The sequence below is a fragment of the Manacus vitellinus genome, unplaced genomic scaffold (genome assembly GCF_001715985.3).
Source record: "Manacus vitellinus isolate BGI_N305 unplaced genomic scaffold, ASM171598v3 scaffold_8_pilon, whole genome shotgun sequence".
NCBI classification, from domain to species: domain Eukaryota; kingdom Metazoa; phylum Chordata; class Aves; order Passeriformes; family Pipridae; genus Manacus; species Manacus vitellinus.
In genome coordinates, this window is record NW_021940864.1 from 26,640,570 (window position 1) to 26,648,997 (window position 8,428).

The 8,428-nt window shown below is 39.4% G+C and overlaps 1 protein-coding gene across 1 annotated transcript in view; it reads left to right on the forward strand.

The window, feature by feature from the left end:
* The window catches only part of HEATR1 (HEAT repeat containing 1), a 37,140-nt gene extending 29,533 nt beyond the window's left edge, over positions 1–7,607 (forward strand). The window contains exons 33-44 of the mRNA XM_029965126.1: positions 374–497; positions 1,323–1,463; positions 1,670–1,959; positions 2,756–2,906; positions 3,425–3,583; positions 4,270–4,404; positions 4,664–4,768; positions 4,862–5,030; positions 5,761–5,915; positions 6,261–6,419; positions 6,867–6,975; positions 7,372–7,607. Of these exons, the coding sequence (XP_029820986.1) occupies positions 374–497; positions 1,323–1,463; positions 1,670–1,959; positions 2,756–2,906; positions 3,425–3,583; positions 4,270–4,404; positions 4,664–4,768; positions 4,862–5,030; positions 5,761–5,915; positions 6,261–6,419; positions 6,867–6,975; positions 7,372–7,460 (1,786 nt within the window). The 3' untranslated portion in view covers positions 7,461–7,607. The remainder of the gene's footprint in view (positions 1–373; positions 498–1,322; positions 1,464–1,669; positions 1,960–2,755; positions 2,907–3,424; positions 3,584–4,269; positions 4,405–4,663; positions 4,769–4,861; positions 5,031–5,760; positions 5,916–6,260; positions 6,420–6,866; positions 6,976–7,371) is intronic.
* Positions 7,608–8,428: the final 821 nt, after the last annotated feature.

The following is an 8,428-nucleotide window of genomic DNA, read 5'->3' on the forward strand; positions in this document are numbered from 1 at the left end:
GCTGTAAAAGCCAATGATACAAAACTGAGGGGTTTTTTTGCAGAAGCCTAACTTTTGTATTTGTTCTAGGAGAAAAAGGATTTATTTTAAATGCTGTGTTTCTAGAATGCTCATCTTTAAATGGCTGTATCTTCCCAGACTGTTTTTGTTTTAAAACTGAGTTCTTAAGCAGAACTACTGTTGTGTGTAGGTGTTCATTTTGGGGGTACCAGGTAGATGACTTTGAAGACATAGTAGACATGATCTGCTAGTCTCTCCCTTAGCTGTTCCATTTCCTTTTATTTTTTTGTCTTGTGAAATTTTATGCTTTCTAGTAATAGAAGTGATCTTCCTTAGTCTCCTTGTTATTAAAATACACTTCTTTTCTATCTAGGCTATTAGAAGAAGTTCTTCACTATATAAACACTGTGGCATCTTCAGTGGAAGGAAATGTGGACAAGCCAACAGCCAAATTTTGGAGGGTTCTGCTTAGCAAGTGCTATGATATGCTGGATAAAGTATGTTTCATTAGCCCTCATGTTAGCAGTGGCACATTTCTGCTTTTGCTTATTAATATGATTATAAACTTTGTAGGATTTCATGTTGGATTAGTACTAAACCTCATTGGATGGTCTGCAATCTGGTGCATCATGAATTTAACCTCATCTAACAACTTTAATAACTACAGCTAACAGCTTCTTAGAAAAAACAGGGGGAAAAAATCAGGAATGCTTATTTCCTTTCATTAGTATTCTACTGGCTGTAAGCAGTGATTTCACTATCTATCTGGTGGAGAAGAATGGCTTTTGGCAGCATTTCTCACTGTTAACTCATAAAATTGATAAACTAATGCTAATGGAACTGTTTCAAATTCCATGAAGAAATATGCATCCCTATGCTTTTCTTTTTAGTATTTCTCTGATTAGAAGTATATTTGTAGAATTGGACTGGCTGTTTTGTTGCATGCTTTGGAGCATACATGTTTTTACAACTTGAATTTTTTTTTACCTGTGAAGCATATTCCAGTCTTCATCTTGTACATGCAGAGGGCATTAGCAGAACTATTTTATGGTAAGGAGGGATAGCTCAGCAGTGTAGACAAAAGGAATTGCTGAGGAAATCTCAGAGCTAGTAGATCATAACTGATTAGCAGCCAGTGAGCACAGACTGACTGGAACCTGCTTTGTTGCTTTGCTTGCCTCAGATACAGCCTGTCCTCTCTTCTTTGATCCTGAAACCCATGAAGGAAGTTGAAGAGAGTTTGCCTGTTGTGCTTGGAGGCTACCATGTCTCAGTGCATGGAAAAGCTTTTATTATATTGTTTTGTTTGTGTTTTCTTGTAGGTCAATGCCTTATTGCCAACAGAAACCTTCATCCCTGTGATTGGGGGACTAATGATGAATCAGCTGCCATCTGTGAGACGCAAGGCAATGGACCTTCTGAACAATAAGGTGCAGCAGCGCACGAAGTGGCAGAAGAGCCAGGTGAGACAAAGTGATTAAACCCAGTTCCTGTAGCAAAAGTACCCAGAGATTGATTTAGAAATGCTTGGCTCTGTGTAAAGCTGTCAAGTGCCAAGCCTGGTAGGCAGCTCTTGAGTAGTAAGAAGTAAGATACCTGCCAACAGTTACCTTGCAGGTCCTGAGTTTCTAATTGTATGCCTAATGCGTGTGTGTTCTTGTCCCCTCAGATCCTGCAGCTCTTAGAGCTAGTTCCTGAGCTCATTGCTATTGTGAAGTGTAAAAGAAAGGAGGAAGAGGAGGAGCAAGCCATCAACAGGCAGACTGCTTTGTTCAGTCTCAAACTACTCTGCAAAGGTTTTGGCACAGAAAATCCAGCACCATTTGTACCTGTTCTGAAAACTGCCATTGATCTTATTTCTTCAGAGAAGGAGGAGAAAAACGTGATGGGAAGTGCTTTGCTCTGTATAGCTGAGGTCACCTGTACACTGAAAGCCCAAGCAATACCTCAGCTTCCAAGGTACTTTTGGGTTCTTTTTAACAGAACCAATTGCAGCGGGAATTAGTTACACTAAAATGCATGACTGAAGGAATGCTGATGAAGGCCAGGTGGCAGTCTGCTCACATGTGTGTTTTGTGTAGATAAGAATAAAAGTATTCATAGTGCTTCGAGCTGCTTCCTGGTCATAGAACTGAGAAGCTAGTGGGGAAATTGCAAGACTTTAATAATCTACAGTAGAGTTCCTTATGGAGTCTGCTACTATGACCAGAGAGGTAATTTTTATGGCTTTAGAAAAGTCAGAACCATATTCTGTGTTTTTACTGGAGAACAGATTGCATTTAAAAACATGAAAATGAGTACAGTTGGAAACCCTGCACATGACATTATTTTATTCTCCCTATTCAAGAAGAATTCAAGCATCTAACTTGTTCCTTGTAAGACTGCATTATCTCTTTACAAATATAAGTTTATTATTGTCATTAAATCTTTAAACTAAAGACAGGACTTTGAGCAACCTGATCTTGTGAAAGGTGTCCCTGTCTATGGCAGGGAAGTTGGACTAGATGATCCTTAAGATTCCTTCTGACCCAAACCATTCTATGATTCTGTGTTTCTAAACCTAATATCCTTCATTAGCTTCAAGAAAAAGAAATATGGCAGAAAAGCCCAGAATATACTGAGTTTTCTGAAATATACATGTAAAAATTATCTGAAAATTGTCCCTACACGCCTAACAGATGGATTTATTTGATTGAACATACCTCCAAATGGTCAGTTATTTCACTTTTCTCTGTTTATGCTTGGATATTCACAGGCTGATGCCAGCAGTGTTAAAGACTTTAAAAAGTAAGAAGGAGCTTGTCTCCAATGAGATTTACTTGCTGAGTGCTGTCACTGCTCTGCTTAAGGTTGCAGAAACACTACCACATTTCCTTAGTCCTTACCTTCTGGATTGCTTGTTGCAGGTAAGCTATGCAACTCCTACAGATATGTAAAGGGATCTGCCCAGATCCCAGAAGAAGCTATAGAGATTACTTTTTATCTCTCTGAAACTGTAGTAGGAGTGTGTTTCAATTATGTGAAAGGTCATAACATACTAGTCTTCTACTGATTTTCTTATGCAGATAACTCAGATACAGAATATAAAAGCATCTTCTACTCTTCCCTCTGATAGGTTGTAGTTTGCCTCTTAGAAAAGGGAGATGAATCCCAAAAGATCATTCTGTAATAACCACAATCTTCTCAAATGTGTATCTAACAGCTCTTGTTAGAGTAATTCTGACCCTCTGATGCTGACATACACATTATTTCAGTGTTTGTCTTCTGAAGACAGCAAAGCTCTGTACACAGACAACTTAATGTAAGGTGCTCCAAGTGATGCAAACAGCAAAATTCCCATCTGACATTTGCAAAAGACAACTACTGTAAAATAAGTTCTTTAGTTGCTTTAAGTGGACCTAACTTTTGTTGAAATTCCTGATAGGTTGTCCGCTTGGAAAAGATTGTGGCCGAGTTTGGTCCTTCTTCCCAGATAAGCTTACGTGTAGCATCACTGAAAACTATCCTAGCTACAAGGCTTGCTCCCCGAATATTCTTGCCTGCAGTTACCAAGTGTTACAGTGAAGTGGCACATACCCGCAAGGTAAGGACTTTTTTTCATCCTTTTGCACTGTGATAAAGAAGAAAGAAAAAAAAAAAGGAAACAAGCAGTGCAAAATTTGGTTCAGCTGTCTTGGCTGTGTCCCCTCCCAGCATCTTGCCCACCATCAGACTGCTCACTGGGGCAGCAGAGTGAGAAACAAAGGGAGTCTTAATACTGTGCAAGCACTGTTCAGCAATAGCTAAAACACCGCTGTGTAATCAGCGTTGTTTTGGTCACAGATCTAAAATGCAGCACTATTCTTCATAGCACAGCTGCTGTGAAGAAAATTGACTCCATCCCAGCCAAACCTAGCACAGTCTTTATATTGTCTCTCTTTTGTTTTGTACTGCAATGCTGATTTGGGAAAGGTAGACCTGTGAGAAATCCACCCGTTTAATGTCCTTCGCATGTTAGATGAGATCATCCCACTCATAAAGGCCTTGATTTATATTCTGAGAACATGAGTTGACTCAGAATTATTTCCATTATTGGAGAGGGGAGATCAAACTCTTCAGGAATCCTACTAACTTAAGCCCCCCAAAATACAGGAGAAGGTTTATGTATTTTATTGACAGTATTTTAATGAGTAAATGTGCTAAGTGCAAAAATCCAATTCCCTAGTTATGGTTCTCAGTTACTGTCAATATCACAGTTGCCTTTGCATTGCTTTGCTTTTGTTTTGGCAGAACTGCCTGGGTCCCCTTATGAACATTTTGAGGGAGCACATTGTTGGTATGGAGAAGGAGCACCTGATCTCCCATCAGCCTGAACTTACAGCATTTTTCATGAAAGTCCTGGACTTCCGAACAGACCATGCCCAGGTAGCTTGGTTGTGGGGATAAGCAGCAGCAGCAGCTACACCTCTACATGCTAATTCTATCTGTTGTTTAAAAAATATTAGTAGATTCCATTGCAAATGTGCTCTGAAATTCTAGGTATCAAATATTCTGTTCCAGAATTGTTCTTGCGGTAGAAAACATGTTAGTTAGGTATTCAGTCTGAAACAGACAAAATTAAAACGTGCTTTGAAAGCTGAAATTCTTGCATTTCAAACTTAGAATTGTTTTCTGATTTTTCTAGGATGATTTAGAGGAAGTTGGTAAGACAGAGGCTTACATTATTGATTGTCTAATAAGTATGGTTATGAAACTTTCCGAGGCTTCTTTCAGGCCCCTCTTTTTCAAGGTAAGAAGTCTTAATGTAATTCACCTGCATTAGCATATTTGTATTTTCCAGTGCACAGACACAGGAAAGAGCTAATCTGCCTTTCCCTTGCAGCTCTTTGATTGGTCCAAAACAGAATCTACCCGAAAAGACAGGCTGCTGACATTCCACCGAATAGCAGATTGCATTGCAGACAAGCTCAAGGGTCTCTTCACCCTCTTTGCTGGTCATTTAGTGAAGCCATTTGCTGAGACACTGAACCAGGTCAACATTTCTAAAACTGGTAAGTTGTCCATTACTGGCTACAGAGAGACATTGACAGGCTCAGTCTGAATTGCTGAGAAATTAATTATAATTGCTGAAAGTTTAGTCTTACAGGATTTACTTCACAGTACATACCTCTCATTTCTCTCTTCTGCCTTTTCTGGTAAATGAGAACATCTTTCTCTGGTGGAACCAAAGGACATTTTTCAGCCATGGGTTCTGGGCTGCCATTACAAAGTTGAGACCACATGAAAAATTTCAGTGTCAGTCCCAGTGAGTTCCCTGAGTGTGAAATTGTGTGGAAAGAGGGAGACTTGTTTCTGTTTGGGTTTTTAATTTTTCATTCATTGACTTCTCTTATATGCTACCTAGTGTACTCAGACAACTCTGCTTTCTGGGCAAAAATAAGTCTTACTATTTTGTATGGGAAATTATTTGCCCATTCCAGTTGTAGTGATCTCAAGAAGTTCTTCATATCCACAGGTATGGTCAAGCGCTTTTTCTGTAGCCGTGGTTATTCTCTTATCCCCATCAGTCTGTGAAGGGCAGTGGCAGACCTGCTGGAGCAGCAGCTAAAAGACAGATAACATATTGCATCCACTTTACTGTTCTGAGTGAGGAGTACACAACTGCTATGTAGTACATCTTTTAGCTACATTCACAAGCTAGCAATGTTTCTATATTGTGGGCAAGTTTTGTGTTTTCATTTTGTTGATGGTTTTTTTTTCTTCTCCTTGATTGATGTGTAGATGAAGCTTTCTTTGACTCTGACAATAACATAGAAAAGAGCTGTCTACTGTTGCAGTTCACCTTGGACTGTCTGCACAAGCTCTTCCTGTTTGACACCCAGAAGTTCCTGAGTAAGGAAAGAGCAGAAACCTTGATGCAGCCTCTGGTTGATCAGGTATTGACAAACTCTTAAAACAATTCATAGGTGGGGGTGTTTTTTCCCTCAACCTGATAGTTAAAAATATCAGGTGTCCTCTTAACAAAAAGGGGGGAATTAGTTCACTGTCTTTGGGCTACAGACAGTATTAACTGCTTTGCCTAAGGCTCTAAATTACTGATTATTTTTTTACCCTCTTTCTAAATGTCTTCAACCTGTAAGGTTCATGCATGTTGTTGAGCTCTTGCAGACCAGTTTGCTCACACTGATGCTCCTTGACCTTACTCTTGAGTACCTGAAAGCCAAAGCTAGAAGTGCTTTTGCCTGGGTTTATCTGAGCCTGGACCTGTTTTACTTCCACAGCTAGAAAATGTGCTTGGAGGAGATGAGAAGTTCCAGGAAAGAGTGACAGAACACCTGATACCCTGCATAGCTCAGTTTTCAGTGGCAATGGCAGATGATTCTCTTTGGAAACCACTGAACTACCACATCCTGCTGAAAACGAGGCACAATTCTCCTAAGGTTGGGACCTATCAGAATTTGAACTGGTCTTCTTTGTTGTGTTAGAAAATGGGAACAGGGCCCCCAAAACCAGAAGTGAATTAAGTCATTACTAAAATACCAACCTAAATGCAAATACTGGTGTTGTAATATGGTGCTCCCAAGTTGTAGAGATGTATACAACATGCTCTTCTCCTCTTACTGTAAGCCATCAATATTCCACATCTTTCATACTGTGTGGTTTGAGTTTTTTAAAGATTTGGTAGCTGCTGGAATAAGCACTAATCTATTTGTGTATAAAGACAGGGGCACTTTAGAGGGAGAACTGGAAGACAGTTATTTATCAGCTTTCAGACCTGTTTATTATATAAGAGAGTTTTGTCCCCTATTTGATAGGTTATACATATTCAGGGAGAGTTACTGTAGTGTAATGTTTGTTTCCTTACTTAGATTATTGTTTTGGTTTAGGTCCGATTTGCTTCCCTGCTTGCTTTGATAGAAGTTGCACAAAAACTGAAGGAGAACTACCTCGTCCTGCTACCAGAATCTATTCCATTCTTAGCTGAGCTTATGGAAGGTAATGTTCTAAACTGGCATTAGTGAAGGGTGACCTATTTCAAAGATTCAGACAGGCTGATTGCTATAACTGCTATAAATCTTTCTAATTGGTATACAGTGGCTTAAACTCAGCAAGATGCAAACTTAAATGGATTATATCCAATACACTCATAAAGTTCAGTTAAATTACAGCAGTTTCTTCAGTGTTGTTGCCTGTGCACATCTCCCCAGTTGTATGTTTTAGATCAGTGTTACAGTAGAAATAATTTGCTTAATTCAGTCACAAAATATTTCTGAAAAATTATTTCATACCTGGTGTTTGAAGATGGTTCTAGCTTTGATGAGTGATGAAGCCTTCCTAGGGTAGCTGTGTAATCATTGTTCTGCTTAATTCCTGCTCTATTTTTTTTTCTAGATGAATGTGAAGAAGTTGAACAGCAATGTCAGAAGACAATTCAACAACTGGAAGTAATTTTGGGAGAACCACTCCAAAGCTACTTCTGAGTTTATGCCCTTTGTTTTCAGATTTTGTCTGAATTGTGTTAGCTTTACACATTCAAGTGTTACAGGCAAACTGTCATAATAATTTTTATCAGAGCCAAGATTTTAACTTTTTAATAAAATATTTTAAGAATGAGGTTTTGTCATTTCTTGATGGACTGGGGACTTATGACTTTTCCTCAACTGCTCTTTTATTAAAAGTGGAAAACTGGAGCAGGCTCTAAGCAAATTCTGATAACTGGGCATGGAGTGAAAACGTGAGACTCGCTGAACTCCACTGTGCTGGGGGCATACATTTACTGTCCCAGTGGAGGAGATGTCGTTTTCCAAGCACAGTACTCACTGGACCCATGCACTATAACCCTGAAAATCTGCTCTTTCTGTCATTTACAGGGAAATAAAAACTAGCCCCACTGAAGATACTGAAAAGGAAGTTTCCAAGAAACTGATTCATACAGAAACTAAATCTGTTTTTCAGTCTTTGAAGACTGCTACTGCTTAGTTAAAGTTCAAGAATAAATTGCTTGCTATGATAATGAATTTACCAAAAAACTCACCACCTGTTTTGCACCAGGAGGTTCTGGTTCATTACACTGGTAGTAAGAAAGGCACTCAGACTCTGTAAAGTATGGTTGAAAATGCAACTGGTTAGAACCTACTCTATAAAGAGATGATCTTACATCCAATTGGGTGCTGGGAATGGGTCTCTCTCCAGGGTGCAGCTCCCATACATGGAAAGGTTACCCCATTCAAGTTCTTAAAGGATTTTCTTAAAACAACTGTTAATTGTGTCTGCTGTCAAACAAAAAGGACGGTCACACAAGAACTTCCCGCTGAACTCTTATAGGAAGGCAAGGTGTGTTATTGCCATTAGGAGCTGCCTACCAGCTCCTCTGTTAAAATCAGCCAGCTAAGTTTATCCTGCAGCCCAGGGGGACATACAGCACACCACTGTCCTGAAGGCCACACCA